Source organism: Lissotriton helveticus, chromosome 10, assembly GCF_964261635.1.
Source record: "Lissotriton helveticus chromosome 10, aLisHel1.1, whole genome shotgun sequence".
NCBI classification, from domain to species: domain Eukaryota; kingdom Metazoa; phylum Chordata; class Amphibia; order Caudata; family Salamandridae; genus Lissotriton; species Lissotriton helveticus.
The window spans coordinates 89,814,865-89,839,996 of record NC_136071.1 but is presented as its reverse complement, the minus strand read 5'-3'; the positions used below and the strand labels follow the sequence as shown (position 1 = coordinate 89,839,996).

The 25,132-nt window shown below is 43.6% G+C and overlaps 1 protein-coding gene across 1 annotated transcript in view; it reads left to right on the top strand.

The window, feature by feature from the left end:
- The window catches only part of LCMT1 (leucine carboxyl methyltransferase 1), a 172,807-nt gene that overhangs the window by 1,185 nt on the left and 146,490 nt on the right, over positions 1-25,132 (top strand). Inside the window, exons 2-3 of the mRNA XM_078664171.1 lie at positions 10,509-10,600; positions 22,748-22,869. Coding sequence (XP_078520297.1) covers positions 10,509-10,600; positions 22,748-22,869 — 214 coding nt within the window. The remainder of the gene's footprint in view (positions 1-10,508; positions 10,601-22,747; positions 22,870-25,132) is intronic.

Here is a 25,132-nt window from a genome sequence, read left to right as displayed (position 1 = left end):
CCTGATCTCACAACTTCTATTTGAGCTCTGCATGAAGCCTTGGGCAAATAGAGACAATTTCTGGAACACACTGATAGACCCAAATGTGTCGCTACCGCCCCGTGCTGGAAGAAATGTCCTCCTTTGGTAAGATCTCAGGGGTCAAGATCCTTTACTGAGAGCCGAAAAATACACAAATCTAGGGAATAAATCTATACTAGACTACCAGGAACTAATATGTACCCTAAGGACAGATTTGCAATTGTGGCACTCTGGGGGTCTATTGCTTATGGGGAGGAGTGCTGCTGTTAAGATGATGACGTTGCCTCGATTTCTTTAGTTAGCTCAGATCCTCCTCCTGCAACTACAGCAAGGGGTGCTGAAGGAGACTAATTGATTGTTGAATTCCTTGATGTGCGGAGCAAAACAGACTAGACTGTACATTCTATGTACCACTATTACAACTGTGCAACTCTGTTGAGGTATGTCATGGAGAAGAACAAGGTAAGGACCAAGAAGCACTGGTGCTTTATGGAACAAGCAATAGCTGGAGATCAGATATGGACGGCAGTCTGGCTGTCCCCAAAGCTGAGACCATGAAGCTCATCCCCATCAACAATCACAGAGGCAACCTTGGCGACTTGGGACTCTGTGATGGTGAAAAAGGGGGTGTGCACCTATCCTTCATCGTTTACACTGACCATAGGCAATCCTGATTTCATAATCCGGGCGCTAGATAAAGATGAATATTCAGCCTGGCAAATGGAAGGCTGTAAAAGGGTGTGATATTTGTATGATGAGGAGGGGCTCAAATCTTTTAAGCAAATGAAAGAATAATTTGGTATGTCAGAAACTGAGCAGCTATCCAACTGCCAGATTATACATTGGGTCATGCAAACAGGAATCAAAGAAATGTCAGTGTGCGTCCTCATCCCATTTGAGAGACGATTGCGTAATAAAGACGGAGGTAGGCATGTTGTATATGAAATATGTAGCTTATTTAGAATTATTGTATCAACAGGGAATAAATCAGCAAGCCAAAAATGCTGGGAGACCAAACTGAAACGCGAGCTAACAGATAAGGAATAGATGGATGTCTTCTCTAGAGTGGGGAACAGAGGTTCCAGTGCAAGTGTGAAAGAAACGCTTACTAAAATTGCTCTCCACTGTTCCTATACCATGGTCAGACGAAATGAATGGAACAGAAGAAAATGTCTGGAGTATTGGAGGAGGTGTAGGGGCACAGGTTGTCTTCTGCATTTGCTGTGACACTACTCAAAGTTCAAAAGGTATAGCACAGTGGTGCTGGATGAAATGGACCTAATCGTCAACATAAACAGATTTGCTTACTAGCATACATTGTTCTAGGGGTCGCGGATAGACTCTGAAGAGGGACTGCTTAATCACTTAGATTTTGCGTGCTGTGAAGTTGACTGTGCTGGGGTCATGGGAAAAAGAGAAAGTGCCAAATTCCACATGGTGGATATACATGATATGGGAATGGAAACTTATGTCCAAGACTATTGCAGGTAAGGAAGATCAGTTTGCAGTCCTATAGATACAATGCCTGGGTTTGATGGTTTCTGAATTCCGGGAGGTGCCCCGTCCCAGATACTTGATAGTATTATGGCTAACGGGGCTGGACTCATGAGAGTAGACAATACAGGGGCGGGTGGTGGTTGGCATAGAGCTGCTGCTAAGTGTAAACATGGCAAACCACGCTCTGGTGCATGGTTTCAATTCGCTGTCACACACTGTCACTGGGGGAACAATGGATGGGAGAATGGGGTGGTGTTGAGGGTCTTTTTTTCTGCTTAGCTTGATACCAAAGGTGAAGAGCTATGTTATTATTTTATTTAATTTATAACGTTTTAATGGTTTTATTTACTTGTGGACATGTGGATGTAACTGGGTGCAATTGTAAATGTTTTCTTCAAAAAGAGTTGATCCATAAATGGGATCATGAGGGGGTGGGTTAAATCCGCATTATCCTATGTTATCTGATAAAGGCCATTCTTCCCATCCTAGCAATAACTGGTTGGATGATCATGTAAAAGCAGAAAATCAAAAAGGTTGCTAACTGTAACAGGAAAGTATGGATACCACTTGTACACATATCAACTCAAGATTTACAAACGGACTTTTTTAAAGTCCAAAATTAACTATTTATAAAATGGTTTTTAACATCTGTGTCCACCCCGTCTCATTTAATTTAAACATTTGGTCACACTTCCTATTCATACGCAAATGGCTGGAAAGTCACTATTCTTCTCAATCATAAAGCCCCGCTATCACTGAAATCATTTCATGACTGTCTTGAGTCCGTCCAGCAGTGAATAATGTTGATTTTTTTTTTAGGAATGAATCCGAACATGGTAGAACTGTAGCTTCTAAGCAAGCACAAGTATCAATGAAAGTCATTTAGACTCTCTATCCTTGGTCCTCCCCTTTCTGAGTGAAATCCTTAGGTGTAATCCTGGTTAAAGAGCTATCTATGCAACCACAGATAATTTCTATCTGTATTGTCAGCCATCACACTTTTCCCATTCTGAAACGTACATTGTCATACCTTCATATAATTGTACATGACAATATTGTCTCTGCCTGTAATTTCTCTAATCTGAGAACACCAACAGCTTTTATTCGGATTTTACTACAGCTAATCTGCAGAATCTCCAAAGGTACAAAATGAAATGGTCCTTCAATTGCAATTTAAGGACCATGGTTTGGGGCATGCTGATGATTGGTTAGAGGCGGATACAGAGTCAAACAAGCATTTGCAATGCAATAGGTCTCGCATTAATTAAGTTTGAGCTATTGGCATTGCTAAATATCGCAACACCAATTGCAACAATGGGTCTATAAATTGTCGGACAAAAAAATGTGTATTTATTTTTTTAGCAATGGTGGCATGCTGCGCTTTAGATGAATATATTTAAAAGTAAAGTGCGCCATAGTTCGATTGCTACAGTAGTTAATTGTGGATGCGTTAACAATTGATGTGTGCACTGATGGCTGGTGGTGTGTGTGCCTGTAGAAATTGTGCACTGATGGCTGGTGGTGTGTGTGCCTGGTGGAAGCGTGCACTGACGGCTGGTGGTGTGTGTGTCTGGTGGAGGCATGCACTGACGGCTGGTGGAGTGTATGTTGCATTGAGCGCAGTGTAATTATGAAGCATATAATTAAATGGCCATGAGTGGTATTGTGTGGAGTGTATGTTGTATTCAGTACAGTGTAATTGTGTGGTCTGTAATTATGTGGCACTGAGTGGTATTGTTTGGAGTGTATGTTGCATTGAGTGCAGCGTAATTATGTAGCATATAATTATGTGGCCCTGAGTGGTATTGTGTGGAGTGTGTGTTTCATTCAGTAGAGTGTAATTATGTGGCACTGAGTGGTATTTGGAGTGTATGTTGCATTGAGTGCAGTGTGATTATGTGGCGTGTAACTATGTGGCACTGAGTGGTATTTGGAGTGTATGTTGCATTGAGTGCAGTGTAAGTATGTAGCATATAACTATGTGGTACTGAGTGGTATTGTGTGGAGTGTGTGTTGCATTCTGTAGAGTGTAATTATGTGGTGTGTAATTATGTGGCACTGAGTGTATGTTGCATTGAGTGCAGCGTAATTATGTAGCATATAATTATGTGGCCCTGAGTGGTATTGTGTGGCGTGTGTGTTTCATTCAGTAGAGTGTAATTATGTGGCGTGTAATTATGTGGCACTGAGTGGTATTTGGAGTGTATGTTGCATTGAGTGCAGTGTAATTATGTGGCGTGTAATTATGTGGCACTGAGTGGTATTTGGAGTGTATGTTGCATTGAGTGCAGTGTAATTATGTGGCATGTAACTATGTGGCACTGTGTGGTATTTGGAGTGTATGTTGCATTGAGTGCAGTGTAATTATGTGGCGTGTAACTATGTGGCCCTGAGTGGTATTTGGAGTGTATGTTGCATTGAGTGCAGTGTAATTATGTGGCGTGTATGTGGCACTGAGTGGTATTTGGAGTGTATGTTGCATTGAGTGCAGTGTAATTATGTGGCGTGTAATTATGTGGCACTGTGTTATTTGGAGTGTATGTTGCATTGAGTGCAGTGTAATTATGTGGCGTGTATGTTGCATTGAGTGCAGTGTAATTATGTGGCATGTAACTATGTGGCACTGAGTGGTATTTGGAGTGTATGTTGCATTGAGTGCAGTGTAATTATGAGGCGTGTAACTATGTGGCACTGAGTGGTATTTGGAGTGTATGTTGCATTGAGTGCAGTGTAATTATGTGGCGTGTATGTGGCACTGACTGGTATTTGGAGTGTATGTTGCATTGAGTGCAGTCTAATTATGTGGCGTGTAATTATGTGGCACTGAGTGGTATTTGGAGTGTATGTTGTGTTGAGCGCAGTGTAATTATGACGCATATAATTATGTGGCACGGAGTGGTATTGTGTGGAGTGTATGTTGTATTCAGTAGAGTGTAATTATGTGGTACTGAGTGGTATTGTGTGGAGTGTGTGTTGCATTCAGTAGAGTGTAATTATGTGGTGTGTAATTATGTGGCACTTAGTGGTATTTGGAGTGTATGTCGCATCGAGTGCTGTGTAAATATGTGGCATGTAATTATGTGGCACTGAGTGGTATTTGGAGTGTATGTTGCATTGAGTACTGTGTAATTATGTGGCACTGAGTGGGATTTGGAGTGTACGTTGCATTGAGTGCAGTGTAATTATGTGGCATGTAATTATATGGCACTGAGTTGGTATTTGGAGTGTATGTTGCATTGAGTGCAGTGTCATTATTTGGCGTGTAATTATGTGGCACTGAGTGGTATTTGGAGTGTATGTTGCGTTGAACGCAGTGTAATTATGTAGCATATAACTATGTGGTACTGAGTGGTATTGTGTGGAAGGTATGGTGCATTCAGTAGAGTGTAATTATGTGGTGTGTAATTATGTGGCACTGAGTGGTATTTGGAGTGTATGTTGCATTGAGTGCAGTGTAATTATGTTGCATATAACTATGTGGCACTGAGTGGTATTTGGAGTGTATGTTGCATTGAGTGCTGTGTAATTATGTGGCGTGTAATTATGTGACACTGAGTGGGATTTGGGGTGTATGTTGCATTGTGTGCAGTGTAATTATGTGGCACTGAGTGGTATTTGGAGTGTATATTGCATTGAGGGCAGTGTAATTATGTGGAGTGTAATTATGTGGCACTGAGTGGTATTTGGATTGTATGTTCCATTGAGTGCAGTGTAATTATGTGGCGTGTAATTATGTGGCACTGAGTGGCATTTGGAGTGTATGTTGCATTGAGTGCAGTGTCATTATTTGGCATGTAATTATGTGGCACTGAGTGGTATTTGGAGTGTATGTTGCGTTGAGCGCAGTGTAATTATGTAGCATATAATTATGTGGCACTGAGTGGTATAGGTGTGTGGAAGGGGGGTGTAACAAGAGTGAGAGGTGGTGTGCGAATGGGGGTAGAGAAGGAAACAAGTGCTGCAACTGACTAGCAAGGGGGAGGGGAGGCAGTTAAAGGACAGAGAGCCACTGAAAGCAGAGAGAGCACTGGCGCTTGCAAGGAAAGAGAGGCACGAGAGCACGGTTATTTATTTTATTCTTTGTATCCCAGGGCATTAGAGCACTTTGGATGACCTCCAGATTACTTACACACAGTCAAATTATTATTTTCATAGTCCAAAGCTATTCTGACACCTTTTCATGGATCCAGCCTTTCCGGATCTAGAATGGACACCTTTTCTTTTGAGAAACATGGTGTCCTGCAAGTGTCCCACAAACATACAGAAAATACAGGGATCCTCTACAGACAGGATCTTGAGGTGGCTGAAACCGTGCACGGGTGGAAGCTAAGGGGTTAAATACTCCCAGAGGGGTGCACACAGCGATTATAACAAGCACGCGGCAAAAGTGAAAGCATTGGCAAAAGTTAAAGCGTTTCCCTCGCGCTCTATTGAAAAAAAAAACGATATTGTAAAACTGGTTGGCATATTCTAGCTAAAAGTATATAACGTTAGGGTAAACTGCAGTGGATGGCAAATGGTGTGTGAATAAACGCAGTTTAATTGTGTGCGCCGCTCTGCCCCTTACGGTGCCTGCCAGCTGCTGCTGTTTATTACCGGCTCTGGCACACGGTAAACAAAACAACATCAGAAATGGCGGGGGCGGGGTAGCGGATTCCTTTGAATTGTTTGAAGTCTGATGCCGGCTGCAAGCAAACTAGCATGAGTGCGGAGAGAGGCTCCCAGGCTGCCAAATGGTGTGCGATGTGCACGCGCCCGCACACATGCATTGTAGGCAATCCGCCTGGAAAAGCCTTAGGGAGCATTTTTGAAAGTCCCTACTTTATATCTCGCCAAAGCATCGCAAACGCGATGTCTTAGGCGAGACCTAAAAAGGGGAATATTAGTGTGTCTCTAATAGGAGTTCTGTAACAGGTGGCAGGAAGGGTCAGAATTATCAGTAGAAAAAGAGATGTTGAAGAGCTGGGAGTGATTGGTAGTGCTGGAAGCTTTGCATGAGAGATTGAGATTCATGAGTGAAGGGCATAGTGTACTTTCATTCAATGAAAAGAAAGTATCACATGGACGTTTGGTGGCCGGATATGGATAGGGATATAGAATGATTCATGTGTTGCTGTGTAACATGTGCCACCTGTGATAAGTCTTGCATCCTCAATGTGAGACACCCAGAGTGCCTGTGGAATTTCCCCAAGTGAGTTTGATAAAAAGCAGCAATGGATATTTTTGGCCTGTTCGGTACTAAGAGTTTGGATGGTATAAACATAATTGCTATGGTAGACTATTACTCTAAGTGGCCAGAAGTAGGATTTTTTAAGGAGGTGAAGAGTGCAAACGTAATACTTTTTGTGGGGTTATTTTCAGGAGCAAAGGTTGTTCTGAGGCAGTGATGACAATGGGCCTCAGTTTATATCACATCAGTTGTAAAATGATCTTTAGCAACTTGTGATAAGGCAAGGTAGATGATTGTCACCAGTTGGAGAATGGACTAATAGAACCGTTCAATTGGAAATTAGTGGAATGCATACAGTTGGCAGGATTTAATGATTTTGACAGCAGAGGTGATGTATGGTAAATGCTCTGGGCGGTTAGAACAACATCAAATTCAGAGACAAGTGTGACTCTTTCTTTCTCTTGAAGGGTAGTGTTTCATGTACTGTAGTCACTCCAGCGTGGGTTGAAAGGATGGGCAGAAAAAATTTAAGCTGTGTGTTTCAGAAAGAAAGTACGTAGAATCCAAGGAGGTTATACTGAAAGACAACATGAAATTCAAGACGAAGTAAAGGCAATATAAGATGGGTGACATGGTTTGAGTGAAGCTAGAATTCTCGTACAAGACGGGCAACTAAATGGTCAGAGTAAGGAAATAAAAGTGAAAACTCATAGTGTAGTGCTTGATGAAGGAAAAAAAGGGAACATGCAGTGACTATGCAATGAGGAAAAGAGGAGAGCATGAAAAAAAGCTCACGATGGATGTGCGTGATTCTGTCATGTTGTGGGTGGAGGAATCAGCGTGGAGACTGGAAAAGATTTTGAGCGTTCGTTCTACAAGCAGACCTAAAAAGTATGAGGATTTGGTCAGCACTATTGGCAAGTAATTGTGGGGAACAAAACGATATGAATAGTTACTGTCACAATCAGATCGAAAAATGTGATTATTTGTCTCTTACCCATGTGTGCGAATTTCGGGCATATTGATCGCTAGGATGTGGCTTTAATTTTCAGTCTATAAGTTTCAGTTATTTTTATTTCTTAAGGCCATGCAGGGAAGGGGGATGTGTTAGGTTTGGTGATATACTTTCACTATACGTCTAGTGTGAAGGACCAGCCCACCTACAAGAACGCCATGACAGAATACCACCACCTCATAAGATCCACCAAGAAGACCTTCAGCCGGAACAAAATCCTCACCAACTCCAGCAACTCAAAGGAACTCTTCAGCATCATCCAGCAATTCATCAAACTCCCCAGCGAAACCACAGACATCACATCCTCCCAGGATCTCTGCAACAAGCTCTGCTCCTACGTCCACCTGAAAATCAAGGCCCTCTACAACAACTTCAGCGAACAGACTCCAATAACCACCCTTCCCTCCAGCGACAACAGCCAGCCCACTATCACCGCCTGGACCCTGGTCACCACCCAAGATACCACCACGACCATGAAGAGCACTCACTCATGGACCCCTGCCAGCCGCACATCTTCCACGGAGCCGCCGCCACCTTCGAATCCGGCACCTTCCCCGACGACTGGTAATGCACTGAAGTCAAGCCCCTCCTCGAGAAACCCTCAGCAGACCCGACAGACCTGAAACACTACCGACCTATCTCTCTCCTTCCCTTCGCAGCCAAAGTCACTGAGAAGATCGTCAAGGCCTAGCTGACTAACTTCATCGAAGAAAACGCCATCCTCGACTTCCCAATCCGGATTCCGAAGTAACCACAGCACCAAGACTGCCCTCCTCGCCGCCACAGATGACATCTGCACACTCCTCGACCAAGGTCACACCGCGGCCCTCATCATGTTAGACCTCTCTGCAGCCTTTGACACCGTTTCCCACCTCACTCTTGCAGCCAAACTCCACGACGCTGGCATACTGGGAACCGCCCTCCACTGGCTCCACTCCTTCCTCACCGGCAGGACCCAAAGGATCAGACTCTCGCCTTTCCTCTCCGAACCCACAGAGTTCAACTGCGGAGTATCTCAAGGATCATCGCTCAGTCCCACGCTCTTCAACATCTACATGGCTCCCATAAGAGCCATCGTCTGACAGCATGGACTCAGCATAGTATTCTACGCTGACGACACCCAGCTCATCCTCTCCCTCACGAAGGACCCCGAAACCAACAGACTCAGCTTTCAGGAAGGAATGAAAGACGTCACAGCCTGGATGAGCAGCAGCTGTCTGAAGCTCAACTCGAAGAAGACAGAAGTCCTTGTCCTTGGAACCACCCCCTCAGCTTGGGACAACACCTGGTGGCCCACAGCCCTTGGCAACCTCCCCCCACGGACCACACCCGGAACCTCGGCATCATACTCGACTCCTCACTCACCATGACCCGCCAGATCAACGCTGTTGCCTCCACCTGCTTCAACACCCTCTGCATCCTCCGCAAGACCTTCAAGTGGATACCCACCGAAGCCAGAAAGACTATCACACATGCACTCATAACAAGCAGACTGGACTACGGAAATGCCCTCTACGCTGGAATTAACAAATCCCTTCTACACAAACTCCAGACCATCCAGAACACCGCGGCCAGACTCTTTCTCGGCATCCCATGACATCAGCACATCATCCAAAAACTGTAAGACCTCCACTGGCTCCCCGTCGAGAAGAGAGTAACCTTCAAGCTACTCACCCACGCTTACAAATCCTTACACAACACCGGACCCAAATACCTCAACGAAAGAGTCTCCTTCCACGTACCCAAAAGAAACCTCCGCTCTGCCGACCTCGCCCTAGCAGAAACCCCGCACATCCGCAGAACCAGAGCGGGTGGAAGAGCCTTCTCCTACATTACAGCCAAGGCCTGGAACAAGCTCCCGGTCAACATCAGATGCTCCCCTACTCTGTACACCTTCAGGAAGACCCTCAAGACCTGACTTTTCGGCTGATTCGGAGTTGGACATCTCCCTGAGCTGGACACCCCCCTGCGCCTTGAGACCCTCACGGCTGAGTAGCGCGCTTTAAACTCCCCTGACTGATTGACATAATTGATTCCAGAATCTTACTGTGATGAAATGTATCTGATGAAGATTCTGCAAGGGGCAGTTATTTTGTGTCTCTGTTTGATCTTTAATAACACCTCTTCTGAAGAAAGTTATAGACCTGATTATCTTAACACATTTTGGTCCTGCTTTCCTACATTGTACAGCACATTGGAGAAAAGCTCAATAACATATAATAAATGAGTTATACTTACCTAACTCACTGCTACTTATTGCATTGAGTTGAGTAGAAAATGATTCAGTGGGTTGTGCCAAGGTTTAAGTCTGTTACTTGCACCCATGTATTTCAGCAGTGTTCACTGAACCCTCTGTACTGTCCCAGTGGTATGTGGACTCCTTTCTGTTAGCATGCATGTTAGTTCGCAGTGACATGAACGCGGATTAGTAGTTTTACAGCTCTTGTTGTCGATATCATATTTTTCCCCCATAACTTCTTGGATAAGTCGAGGTTTGTGAATTGTTACCTTCTCAGGCAAATAAATCTCAGAGATATTTGTTGATGATTGAAGACCGGGATGGATTTATCAACGTTAGCAAAGCTCCTGGCAGGGTGCTTCTTGAGGAAAAGGCTGCTTTGGTGTAGAAGGGGGAGGTGTTTGAATATTTCAGAGCTTGGGGCAATCGTTCATTCTCTTACTACAATTTTGTTAAGCCTCTGCACTGCGATCAGCTGGTGTTTTTTTTGCCATCCTGTACTTGTGAAATACTGTTATCATTTCATGCTGCTTTTAGACTTACCACTGGTTTTCTCCTTTTTTCAGGTTCGCTGTAAGTGTAGGCTACTGGAAGGACCCCTACATTCAGTATTTTGTAAGACAGGCCAAAGAACGAAAAGCTCCAGAGATCAACCGAGGCAAGTCACTGCAACAAGAGCAGAGTGCATTTATTTTAAGGAAACATTTTGTTACAGCCTGCTTTCCAAATCATTCTGTAAATGTTTCTTTATTGATTTGGAGTCACTAGTGTCACCAAATACAGATTTATTGCATCACTTTAATAAATCCCCATGATATGTAGGAGGGTGTAATTTCAGGCTCTGTAGTGCCATAATGCGGAAAAGAATTTTCCTTTCTGATTTATAACAATAGCTTTTTTTTATTACAATCATCCTTAATTTAATAGATATTTTGGTTATATGTTTGTATTGTAACTTTTAAATGAGTTGTCTACAAGGCATGGTTGCATGCTATATTTTGAGGATAACTACCTAAACAAAAAGTGTTTCCCTTTTACGTTCATAGCATGCACATTTATCCCAGGTGGTATTCCGAAAATTCCACTTGGATTATCTCACTGCCATGCAGACACTCTATAAAAATTAGTCTTAACAGATGCAACTAATGACAGTTGTCCCAGAGCTTGGTAGATTATTTCTAGACTGATGTAGTTCTATGTTGTCCACTATTGCTAGATCGGTTTGCCTTTGAGTATGTATGTATGTATGTATTGGCATACTTGTATAGCGCAATGGCTGTCACCCAATGGGTATCCTGGCGCTTTAGACTATTGTAACCCATACAAGATGTTTCCAGCTACTGATCAGCTTACATTGTTCTAGGAAAGAGGTGTGTTTTTAAAGCTTTCTTAAAGGCAGGGAGATCTCCCATACCTCTCAGACACAATGGTAGAGAGTTCCACAGTCTCGCTGCGGTGAACCTGAAGGACCGACCTCCCATCCGGGACTTCAAAATCTTGGGCACTACTACCAAGCAAGCTGAGGCCGAGTGGAGAGATCTGGACAAGGTATACCAGGAGAACAAGTCCTGCAATGGCGACGGACCTTGTCCATGAAGGGCCCTGAATACCAGACAAAGAGCTTTAAAATCAATCCGCTGAGGGACTGGCAACCAATGAAGGTCCCTGAGTGCCACAGCAGATGAATCAGAACATCGGCGCGAAAGGGCCAGTTTGGCAGCAAAGTTCTGAACACGCTGCAGTTTTCCCACCAAGGTCATAGGCGCTCCCAGAAGTAGTGCGTTACAGTAGTCAAGCCTACTTAAGATGATACTCCGCACTACCTCTGGCCTGACCTGCACAGGGAGCATGGGTAAGATCTTCCGCAGAGTGCGAAGCAGTGCCATACAAGTTTTTATTTATTTATTTATAGAGTTTTGTATAGCGCGGACAAGACCCGTGGGTATCAGAGCGCTTCACATGTAAGGATAAGTTACAGACAATTATGGAGGCAATAGTAACAACAGATATACATGAGTATAAGGTCTAAGGCGATCAGCTATAAGGGGGATTATAAGTAAGAGTTATTCGGCCTATCCAATTAGTATTAGGGGGTGAGTGAGGTAGGGTTGTATAGCATAGCAGTGCAAATATCATGTGTAAATAGCATTAAGGAGTAAAAAGTATTGCCATGTATCCGGGATCCTAGGCAATAAAACAAAGTGAGGTAGAGGGTACATCGTATTGTCTGAGAGTTATGGATATCAGATCCCTGTGGTTTAAGTTAGTAGTAACGTGTGTGTCCAATGTATAACATGGAATCAATCTGATAGCAGATAGTTGATCTTCAGGAAGTTCCAGTCGAGGCTGTCTCTCTTTGGTGAAGATATTCACATCAGTAACCATTATTCTTCCCTAAGAGAGGTATTTGCTCATCAAGTAGTTCTTCAGTTCGCGTTTGAATGATATCAAGTTTTTAATCTTCCTGATGTTAGGAGGTAGTGAATTCCAGACTCTGGGGGCGGCTCCTGAGAACGCTCGGTTGTAGGTCTTTTTCTTACGGAAAAAGGCTGGCCTCAGTAGCAGTTCTTTAGCGCTTCTCGTTTGTCTGTTGCTTCCTGATAGCTTAATTTTCTTGGCAAGGTATCTCGGCATGTTGTAGTGAACTGCTCTGTGGGTAATACAAGCAATCTTCATTTGAATTCTGGCTTCATAGGGTAGCCAGTTTAGCGTCTTCAGGTGAGGGGATATGTGGTCGAATTTCCTCGATCCCGTGATCAGTCTTGCCGCTGCATTGAGACAGGCTTTTAGCGGTGCTATGGATGTTTTCGGTAGACCCGCTAACGTAGTGCAACCGTATTCAATCCTCGAAATAACTAGGGATTGTACAGCTAGTTTTAGGTCCGTCTTTGAGATGTATGGTTTCAATTTTCTTAGATAGTTCAGATGGAAGCGGGCACCCTTGGCCATTGAGTTTATGTGGTCTTTCATGTCCAGGTTCTCATCCAAGGTAATTCCAAGTGATTTAGCTGACTTAACTAGGGTCGGGGTGCAGTTCAGTGCTGTCACCAGTTTCGTCAATTCCTGTACCTCGGGACGGTTCTTTGTCGGGGAGATTAACAGGAATTCAGTTTTATGGGCATTTAGTTTCAAATGGTTCGTAGTTAACCACTGTAGAGCTCTCTTTAGTGTCTTGTTCATTAGGTCAATGTCATCTCGGGAGGCGATCTTTATGTATATTTGCGTGTCGTCTGCATACATGTGATAGGGTATCTGTGATCCCCGAAGGATCTCCGTAAGAGGTTCAACATATAGGTTGAATAGATCTGGGGATAGTGTTGAACCTTGTGGGACCCCGACGGCAGTAGGACAAGGGGAAGAGGTCGCTTGATTGACCAGGAAACGTTGGGTCCTATTTTGCAGGAAAGATCTAAACCAATTCAGTACATTTCCCGATAAGCCCATCCTTTCTTGTAGCCTGGTCATCAGCATTTCATGATTTACCGTGTCAAATGCAGATGACAGGTCTAGGAGAATCAGTAGGCATGCTTGATTTCCGTCTAGGGCTTGTAGGGCGTCATCCACAATGTGCAGGATCGCAGTTTCAGTACTATGCCCAGCTCTAAATCCAGATTGGCAATCGTCTAGTAATGAGAACTTAGCAATGTGTTGACTCAGTTGGACTTGTACGCACTTCTCAATAGTTTTGGCCAATAAAGGTATGTTGGTCACTGGTCGATAGTTGTTCGGGTCAGTTGCATCCGCTGTCGGTTTTTTGATGATGGGCACAACCTGGCCTGTTTTTAGGCAGTCGGGCAGGGTCCCTTGGGTAAGTGAGGCATTTATTATGTCAGTCCAGATCGGGACTAGGGTATGGCTAATTACTCTAACGCACTTTGCCGGTAGAGGGTCCTGATAGTGGTTGTTCGGTCTGATTTCCCTTAGCGTTTTGGTGATCTTATCTTGGTCATACAGTTCGAATGTGTCCCATTTTGCCTTATTTTTTGTTTGGGGACTCTCTGTTGGCTCATTGGCCTCTTCTGTAGGTGAGGTAGGGGTCGAGATGTTGATTGCGGCCGTTGTGAGTTCCACCTCAAGCATTTTCGTTTTTTCCATGAAAAATGTAGAGAATTCCTCACAACTTAAGGGAGTATTTGGATTCTCGTGAACTGTTTTAGCTAGCTTGTTCGATTGATGTTTTAAGATCTCAAAGAGTTTCCGGGGTCTGTTTGAGGCATTGTCGAGTTCGGCTTTTATAAAATCTTTTTTGGATTTAATTATCTTCTTGTTATACTGGCTTCTGGTATTCCTGAGGGCTATGAGCTCGGGAGAGGAGGGATGTTGTCTCCATTTCCTTTCGGCCATTCTCAATTTACGCCTGTCCTCATTTAGTGACTCACTGAACCAAGGATTTTTAGGTTTCTCGGATACTCTTTTCAGTGTCTGAGGCATGGTGTCATTGACGATATTTCCTATTGAAGTTAAGTAGTGCTCAGTTAACTCGCTGACATTCAGTCTGTTGTTTGGTGCCTTCAAGACTTTCTCACATCTTTCCACCAATAGTTCCATATTGGCCTCTTTTGTGTCTCGGACCAGTTTTTTGGCCTTGCGGGGTTGTATGGTCCTGCCCTTTTTCAATGTGGTTATCGCAAAGGTTATGGCGTGATGGTCGGACCAATCACACGGGTCAGTAGCGAGAATTGAAGCCTCTTTATTCTTTGAAATAATCCAGTCTAAGGTCCCTCCCTGTGAGTGAGTGGGATATGTGCAAGCTTGTGTAAGGTTTAGCTCGGTGAGGAAGTCTTTCAGTGAGTTAACTAGTTTGTCATTGCCGTCCTCCCAGTGGAGGTTAAAGTCACCAAGGAATATATTGTGGGCATCAGGATTAGAGTTGGTAGTTATGATCTCCATGAGTTGTTCTGAGAACTTTGCGTTATCTCCAGGAGGGTGGTAGAACGTATGCATGTTGCATCTTTGGTTGTTTGCTGCTTTTATGTTGAGACCAAGGTATTCACAAGACTCTAGGGGGTCAGATTGGAATTGGCTGACCTCGATCTCAGACCTGTGGATGCAAGCTATCCCTCCTCCCACTTTCTTAGGTCTGTCTAATCTGACAATGTTATATTGAGGAGGAACTAGGAGATCTAAATTAGGTGAAGATGATTCACTGAGCCAAGTTTCAGTGAGGAAGGCCAGGTCGATTTGCTTGTTAATGATGAGAGCAGCTATGTCAGATGCATGTTTCGTTGCCGAACGACAATTTAATAACAGGCATTTTAGGGGTTCGTGTGAGTTCGGGACGTTGCCATGGTCAGATTCCGTTGCCGTCACCTGGATGTGTCGTAGGTTGTTGTGGATAGCTTTCCTGTCATTCTTTCTTGGCGGTCTATTGGAGTCAATAGGTACTATTTTGATGCTCTCCTCTCTTTCATGGACTGGTTGTTCATAAGATCTGAGTAAGACCAAGACTTCTTCATTTGATAAAGGATCGGTTCTGTTAGGTCTGTTAAGCCTGAGTACAACATTCTGGATGTGTGAAACTTTGGTGTGGGTTCCTAACGTCATCTCCCATATTTTTTCAATTGTCTGTGAGAATTTCGACGAGGCTTGTACCAAGTTCCCTACTAGTTTCTGGAGCTCCTGAACTTCATTCTGAATTCGTGAAGTTATCTTTTTTGCATTAGTTCTGCTTGCCTGTGTTCTATTTTTTGTTTTCCTCCCTGATTGGTTCGTTCTCCTTACCACAGATCTTTCTTTGTTGTCCTTCATTTCGTTGGCATTGCTGACTCTATTACAGTTGGGCTCATTATTCCCCAAGTTGAGTGGTGTAGGGGGTGAATATATGGGTGAGGAACTGTGATATTCAAGACTCACATTCCCAGGTTGTTGAGGAAGGTCGTGGTTATCTTCATCGGGAGTTTTCCTTGGAGCTGAGGTAGTCGCTTCAGGCGTGGGGGCGATTTGAGCTGGCAACATCCGCTCTTCGTTTCGGGCCAGATTCTTCACTCTGTTTCCTCTGTTTCCAATGTTAGTAGACTTCGTGATCCCTTCTATCATAATCTCTGGTAATGCACTTTCAAATCCAGTGACAACTCTAGGATTGGCGGTTATATTGTCCTGGTCGCCAGATTGGTTCGAGTTACTGGTGATAGGGTCGTTGGGGTCGGGAGTGACAGCTGATGGGGTCAGGTGTTGTTGATGGCTTGTACCTTCAATGGATTCCTTCAGGGTTTTGAAAGTTACCTTAAATTTCTCAAGTTCTTTGTTAGCTGCTTGTATCAGAACTATTCCCGTTTTGTATAGCGTAATGTAAAGTTCAGTATTGCTTCTTTTAGTTAGTGAAATCGTTATTTTAATGCCATGTGGTATGTTTTTTATATCTTTCGTGAATAACGTTTTTGTCAAGGCATCACGCCATTTAGCAGTTTTGTCAGTGTAGAATATCAGATCATTTATCATAGCTCCCTTAGTTCTATCAAAATAAGGGTCAACGAATAAGGTGTCCGGATTTTTCCTTAAGGTGCTATGTTTGAGTTTTTTTGCAGCGTTTTTGGATAGGGTAGTTGGGTATTCAATACTCCTTGCATTGGGTCTAGTCATGCTTCGGTATCTTCCATCCATGTCAGCTAATCGTTGTGGGTCTTCCGACTTCTTTGTCTATCTGTTCTGAATAGTTCCCTACTAAGGTATAATTCTTATATAGTAAGGTCAGGGGAGAGTCCAGGCTGTGAGGTTATTCCCGGTCTATGGTTTCGGAAGTATAGGTCTGGTTTTCCCTGTCGAAGGTATCTTCTAAGTTGACCTAGCAGTTAAGCTATCGTAGCTCACGATTGAACCTTTGTGGTTGTGATGCCCTGCGTATTAATTAATTAATTAAATAACTTTGGTAATCAAAGGGGTTATCAGATGAAGAATAGTCCATGAGGAAGATTAATCATAATGAAATCATAGTCGTCGAAATCCATTGAAATTTTGATGGCATCATCAATACCCAGTTAGTCAATTAAATAGATGGCATTAAATGTCAAAAAGGGGTTTGACCTATCCAGAAACTAGATGGAATTGAATACCAAAAAGGGGTTGTCTGCTGAAAATTACTCAGTAGAAAAATGACCGGTGGTTCTGGTCAGGTAATTTATTGTGGAGAGAAGAAAACTCTAAATCCTAAGTCCTTTTCATCTTTTCTCCTCCTTTCTCTCTTTCCACTCTCTTGGGGAGAGAAGACTTCCTTTCTTTCCACTATTCCTGTTATCTAGTCCCTTATTGCTTTTTCTCGGTCCTTTTCTCTTTCCATTACCACGGCTCGGTGGTCCTTTTTCTCTTTTTTAGGGCAGATATGTCTCTGTAGCCTTCCTTATCGTTTTCAAGGCCCCAGTCCTCTTTCGCTGTCCATGCTATAGCATTGTTTATCCTGGTGTTGGGCGGGAGCAGTAGCTCGCGGTAAAAGGCACTTACTGAGGCAGTGGTAGCGTCTCACGCGGCCGCCATTTTAAGGTCAGGCGCGCCGCTACACCGTCTCACTTCCCCGTCTACACGGTCACACGGCTCCCCCTGTGCGAGTTAGCGAGGGCAGGTCCGGGGCAAGGGATGGACGCACCCTCTCCGACGGTCTCGACGATCACTCCGCACCTCACCTCCGCAGCAGCCAGCCCGCGTCCACAGGCACCAGGGCTGCCGCCGATGGCTCCTCCGCTTCTCCCGCTTCACCGACTTGCCTTGTGCTGCAGCACAGATGTCGTCTGTCTTGCGAGTCCTCCACAGCTGTTGCCCCCCATCGGGATGTACATCATGGGATGGCTCTGAGGACGGACGCGTCCAGATCACTGACCAGGTAACCTTGTTCTCGTCGGCTTCTTTCTTCACTGCTCGTTCTTGCTTGGTTTCGCCTTAGATCGGCTCATATCAGCTGGTTGTGGTTCCGCTCGGTATGGAGACACCATTTGGGGCTGTTCGGGGATTTAGTCCAAATTTGGAGATCCCTAGCCCCGGAGCTCCACACTAGGACTCCCTTACAGCGGCCATTTTCGTATTCATTCATTCATTCAAGTGGCCACCGTTTTATTCACGGACACGTCTAGCTGCAGGCTGGAGCCGAACATCACCCCCAGGTTCCGAACGGATTCAGCCGGTAAGCTAGTGCCCTGAAAAGGAGGCCAAAAATCCTGTGGAAGAGGCCTAGGAGTACGATCAATAGAGCAGTGCAACACCTCTGTTTTGGAGCTGTTAAATCGCAAGGAGTTGTGGCTCAGCCATTCCACCGTGGTGATCATGCAGCGGTGGAAGATCTCTTGTGACACAGCCTCCTTACCCTCAAACGAGAAGATAAGTTGGGTGTCATCAGTGTAGTTGGTGACTGCTATGCCGAAAGATTTTATCAGCTTGATCAGGGGGCGGAGGTAGAGATTGAATAAAATAGGGCTGATGGCAGACCCCTGGGGCACGCCGTGCCCAACCCTTCTGATGTTAGATTTAAAGGGTGGCAGGGCCACCACCTGGTGCCTATTACCAAGGTAAGACACCAGCCAATCAAGGGCCAAGCCCGAGACCCCCACCTCCTCCAATCTCCTGATCAAGATCGTATGGCTGACCGTATCGACTTGTCTTACTTGAATATAAGGAAATAAGAGAGTGAATCAGTAATTCATATAGTGCTTAAAACAATTCTGACATTTGTTTTCAGCAACCCCTTACTACAACTGAACTACTGCTAAAATTAAATTTATCCAGGTTTTCTAATGGAGCTGAAAGACTTGTAAACTTTAGTGTAGCGGTTACTACCCACTGCATTGCTTGGCATAAACAAACAGCATTTCCTCCTAATATCCATATGATAAAAGTCCCAATCTAGTAACATTTCCTCTATTTAGCTGATTCAATGACTATTAAGAGTTAGTTATTGTTGGGCGTAGTGTTGTATATTTTAGGCTAACTTACAACAGTATGTTGTGTGATTTCTCAATAAGGGATAGTAACTGTTCAGAGGTGAAGCAAAATCACTGGACTAGAAACTGAAATCTAATCTAATACGCATTATGTTAAGAATTAATACAAATAAGGAATGTTTAGGTGAATTGGTGATGTGCGTTGTGAATAATGATAGGTCAAATACATCTTACTAGAAAGCGTTTACCTACAGCAGTCACAACCCATGACAACTATTAAGATGGAGTTTTCGACTTGTTTAAATGCTGAGGAAATGAATTACCAAAGGCGAGGAAGACTGCCAAAGATCGTTGGCGCTATTCAGTCATGTCTGTGGTTAAGACTATGATTGTTAGACTGACTTTATTTACTTGATACTATATCTAGCAATCTCTGACTGTTTTAATGATGAATGTAGTCTTCATGTGATTGCCCCAGGACAGTGACGCTTTAAAAGAAATGTCTACAAAATCACTTTAACTAGATTGCCGTAAAAGTACATGTTGAATGGGCCTGCTGCCAGTTTCTGGAAGTGACACAAGCCACCTGGAAACGCAGCGAATTGACCCCTAACCCTAGTCATTAGAGCCTCAGGATATGGGATAGAGTGCAGTTGTTTCTGGAGCACCACTAGAAGCACAAGGCACTTTGGCACTTAAATGCATGATTCCCTCAGCACTTGAATACCATCCAATGCTGATTTCTCCTTAGAAGACCTTGACTCATAAATTCACAGATTCCTGCAGACAGACCATGTGCTGAAAAGGTGCAGTCATGCAGAAGGCTGCAAGCTGTCATGTTGGTGATGTGATGAACAGTTCAAGACAGAGAACTCTTCCCTGCATGTGCTTTTTTCATTCAGCATCCTGCTCTTGAGGGCCAGAGAGAGGAGCACTACCCCAGCTCACATTTCAGCTCCTACCAATGTCAAGCTGTGGACCTGTCAGAAAAATGTACTATAGGAAACAGAACAGAAGGGAGATGTCTGAGATGGGAAAGAACCAGATGATAAACAACGTGATGTTGTGTGGCTTTATTGTGAATGTTGGGTCAGCTTTTTGAGAGGGCCTGGCTGATTCTTGCATGCTCTCATTCAACTGAGCTGCTGCATCCTCAGAAAATATTTAAATGTAATAGAAATAAAGCAGTCTCCCACAAGTCCATGTGCATTATGCCTGGCACTGAAGTATTCTCCTTTACAGGTGAATGAGCACGTGATCAGGCAAAATGTTGTTACTCACAGACAACCGAGATCTACTGCCCTATGTTGTATGCTGCTGTGGACGAAAGCAAAATGTGAAAGATATTTAAACAGATCAGCGAATAAGGAAGATTGAAAACAATAGCCCTCTATGTACGTAATAAAGAATGTATTTTATTATGATTTGTTTTGAAAACCTGAGTCTGTCAAGACCACTCACATTTTCTCTTGGCCAGACCGAAAAATGGTACAATACATTGAGCATGTATGGGCGAAAGCAAAAATCCCAATACAAAGAACAATTCAAGAGACAATTAGGGATATATTAGTCAGAGTTTAGTACATAGCTACAAAATAATTTCAGCAGTTTGTCACGACTGAGCACAGAGGATCAGTGCAATAATAAATGACCAACTCACTCCAGACTTACACTATTCCTTCCTTTCGCCAACACCTTATTCATTGGGGGGATGTTACTAATCCTGTGGCATAAATCCTGTATTAGGTCCATCACGCCCTATCATGGATCTTGCTCTACATCAATCTCAGACTTAACTGTATGGCCACCGTGCGAAGATGCTCAGGTACTTCCTCACATTCTGCATCTAGAGTCGTGCTGTCATTATCAAAGCTAAAGTAATGTTTCTGGCATGTGATATGTGAGGATTTAGTATGTTTTGGAAAGGGGAAGAGTCTTTCTGCCTTCTTAGCCAAACTTTTGGGGAAATAAACCAGTGGCATTTGTGGCCTGTGCTGAAGTGCCACCCAAATAAATAACATTTTAGATAGTTTATTCCATCAATAAATGATCATTCACATAAAAACAAACAGCTCACATCATACATTAAAACAGAATCTGTACAATTTCTATCGTAAAAACATCATAAGGATTATTAGCTGCAGTAAAATATAGCACATAAAATGTGTCTGACTAGAATTCATAAAACCTCCTAAAAAAACTTTGAATAATCATTTAAAGTCCTCCAGGGGAAACACCAAGTCAATTCAATTACAATCAGATATGTGCATTATTTCCAAAGTTTTAGCGAGGGATCGTTCCTTTCTACATTATTTCACACACTTGCCCAAAAGGGTAACCCACATCTTAGACCTAAGCCACCAAGCATACAGGAAGTATCTGGATAAAGTGAACACAAACCATCTAGTTGTGTCAGATCTAAACACGCATAGTGTATCTTCGGATCGTGTAAGTGACAGCAGACGACAAGCAGGGATAATCCACCTTTTTCTGATGTGGGCATTGTCAGGGCAAGTGAACATAAAGTGATCTATAGTTTCAGTACTTGAGCCACACACCGGGCACAGTGGGGTTACAATAGTTCATCCAAGAAGTAAAAAAAATAAAAATTAGCAGACATTACCTGTAAAACCTCTTAAGAAGCGCCACTGGTAGATGCTTTGGACTGTCACATTTCTGAACCGGAGCTGTTAAAAAGTAGAACATTTTTTTCCCAATGTGAAAGCCCTAATCAGGGCTAAACTGTTGCTTTAAGGAGCCCTGAAAGTGTAAGGTTACCAAAGAAGTCTTTCATTCCAGAGCCATCTTGAAGCAGTCTAGTTCTGTAGCTGTCCTCAAACCACTCCAGAAAATCTGGACCACACACACATTTTCCATAACCTCTCTCCAGCCACATTCCCAGTCGCTCCATCCAAGTTGCTGAGCGATATGACTAGCTTCCAATCCTTTTTTTCTCACCACAGAAAGTTCCCATCTTATCCCAATATAATGTTCCTAAGCTAAGGGTTTTAAAATTAGGTGTCTTCTAAAATGCGGTTGTAATTAATTAAGATGTCATAAGAACTCATGGAATCGTCTGTCTCTTAAGTAAATTACCAAAACTGTGCTATATGGCATCAGTGAGAGCAGCTTCCAGATTTGTTTATGTCAAGCATGCATGCTGGGGGCTATTAAAAATGACTGGAGCAACTCTGCCCCTTCCATGATGCATCTTTCAGCAGACAACATTATAGAATTCTGCGACTGTTTGGTCTTTTGTCTTGAATGATATTCTCGTATGAATTGTATGTATTGTTTTTTGTAAAGTGCATTCCCATATGGGGAACAACTGAGCTTTGTACAGCAATAGGATGGACAGAGACCCTACATTGGATGTCAGTGGGGAGCACTTTAAGATGTTGTCAATAGTGCGGTTGAGAGGGCACCTTGTAGGAGTCAGCAGTAGTCAGTTCTGTCGGTTAAATATTCACCGCTGACATCACCTGTGATCTTCATGTCACAAGTTTGAGTTCCAGGTAAGGCTAACTCAGTCTTCCATCCTTCAGATGTCAGTAATCTGAGCACCATTGAAATGGGTTCTATTAAAGCCTGTAATTTACAGCGCTTTAAAATTGTGGTATGAAGCGGTAGCTAAAAACATTATAATTATCATTCCTGTTGTTCCACTGTATGGAGAAGCTCAGTTGATCCTTACCGAGGGTCATTTAGCTACTCGATTAACACAAGGGTCTTTAGCATACTTCTGGATTGCCTGAGTGAAGATGAAAGGCTAGTCAGTGTGGAAGGTAGTTTTCCCCAGAGCCTTGTGCATGGAGGCGGAAGGCTTGATCACTTGTTTTCTCTTTACGGCAGTTCTTGGTTTTGAGCCTGCTGAAATCTTTGTTGGTCTCTCCTCTGTGTTTTCCGGATCACTAAAGGTGTATTCTGCTTTATTCACTTTAAAGGCTATTACGCTCGCGTGCAAGGAGTCCATCATCTGGTGAGTGCCTTCCTCCGGCATACAAAGGGCAACTGTCAAATCATCAACCTTGGCTCTGGCTTGGATACCACGTTCTGGCGATTAAAGGTAACACAATCAATCTCTTGAAGTAGCCACAGTGCACAGTTGCGTTATATTTGGTGTGTAATGCTTACACGTTGCAGTGAATCTGCCTGGCTGTTGGACTCGGCATCAGTGCCTGTTTGTTTCCTGTCCTGCTGCATGCCAATGCTGGAGTAGAGATAGAGTAACTTGTATGCCTGGAGCACGTCTAGCAGCCTTTTGCTTATGAAACTGAAGTATGGATTGCGTGAGTCTGATTTGTATCTTTCATATAGAGCAAGAATATGGGTATTCTGACCCTCTCACTGCTAGAAGATATGCTTATGCACCTTTTCTAGTCCAGCCACAGTCAAGGTCCCAAACGCCTAGTCGCTGACCTCCCGTGATCTCTGGAACTTAACGAAATCTATGGATGTAGTGGGAAATACGAGACCAGAGCACTACAAGTTGCAAATAATTTAGGAAAGACACCAGACTAAAGGATGAAAAATGAGTTTCCTAACTTTTGATGTGAGGGAGATAGGAGATACCAAAGGAGGATGTAGTCTGGACATGAAGGTTTAAGAAACAGGAAATTAATTCAAGAAGGAAGCAATTGAACGATTTGCCATACGTTACCTCAAGTGCTTATGTGACTAGAAATGAAAATGCTGGTTGAGCGAGTCAGGCACTGTGGAAAGCATGTAACGCATGACCCTTTGAGTAGCAAGTGTGGCTGGAACACTGCAAGCAGTAGGACAATCAAGCGCCCTGCAGAAAACATGAAACCCAACTCTGATTTGCTCATAAAGAAATGTTTATTTTTTATCAATTTATTTGAAAAACATGTCTTTTATCAAAGTTTCTCCATTACTTTTGTGTAGAAGGTCTTTTAACAGTTTTTTTGTCTGTTCTCTTTTTGTAACTTTTATTCTCTTTTTGGAGGGATATTCCCACTTCTCTTTTTCCCTTGATCTTTTATTCCTATCGACCCTGTAGATGTGTGTGGGGAGATGTATAGGACCACTCAGACTCTTTCTTTCATATAGCTCTAGACTAAAAAATAGTGAATCTGTGAAATCTACAGCTTTCAGCACTCCACAGTAATTGTGATTTGAATGAATGAAAATCATCTTATAATGCGCGCCTTAGCCCAATGGGCATCAAGGCGCCTATCAAAGAAATATAATGCAGAAAAATATAAAACCGGAGCCAGGTGCTGGATTATCAATATGCCTCAGCGAAGAGCCCCGTTCTTAGTGCTTTTCTAAAGAGCATAATCGAAGATTGAGTCTTCAATTCAGGGGGGAGGTTGTTCCAGAGTTTGGGGGCCAGGAAGGAAAAGGCCCGTCCCCCCCACCTGACTCTGCAAAACCGGGGGACGGATAGGAGATTCTGCTGGGAACATAAGGAATTAGCAGGGATCTTAAACCTTCCGAACCTTCGCCAGACAAGGCCCCATAAACAAGGCACAGGATCTTAAAAGTGATCCTTGCCTGAATCGGGAGCCAGTGCAGGCTTTTCCTAACGGAAGTGGCGGAGGAGAGGCTGGGGGCGGCAAGGACAAACCTAGCTGCCGCGTTTTGAACGATCTGCAGGTGTTGAACCAGACCTTTATTGATGCCCGCGTAGAGCGCATTGCAATAGTCTAGCCGTGATGCGACCAAAGCAACAACGACCTGTTTGTGGGCTTGGAGGGAAAGATAATGTGTGATTTTCCTCAAGATCCTGATAATACCCCAACATGTGGAGACCGTCCTATTTACCTGCTGGACCATGTCAAGCGAGGTGTCAATCAAAACACCCAGATTCCGCGCTGATTTCGTGGGTGAGGGACAGGCTCCAAGAGATGGAGGCCACCAGCCTCACTTCTGTTCCGTACAGGAGGAATTTGCCATCACCATTTATATATTTATGAAGTTTTATATAGCGCGAACAAGATCCCGAGGGATAACCGAGCTCTTAACAATATGATGGGAGGAAGGACAAAAGCAATATCTATACCAATATCCATAAGAGAAAGGGAGAGAAAGAAAATACAGTTCAAAATACAACCAGGAGGGTAAAACAATAAAACAGGTGTAGGCGGGCGGCAAGGGTGAAACACAGTGTACAATAAGGGGCAGCTGTATCAAAAGTAAGAACAGAAGAAGGAACAAATGATCTCCTATTGTCTCTTATGCATGCCTGCATAAGAGACTTTGCAATGGCCTGTGGCTCTATTTGCTTTTCTAGACCTCAGGAAGGCAGCGAACTTCAACAAATCTGATTAAACATCTTGCGGATGATCAAAATGGTGGTTGCAGTG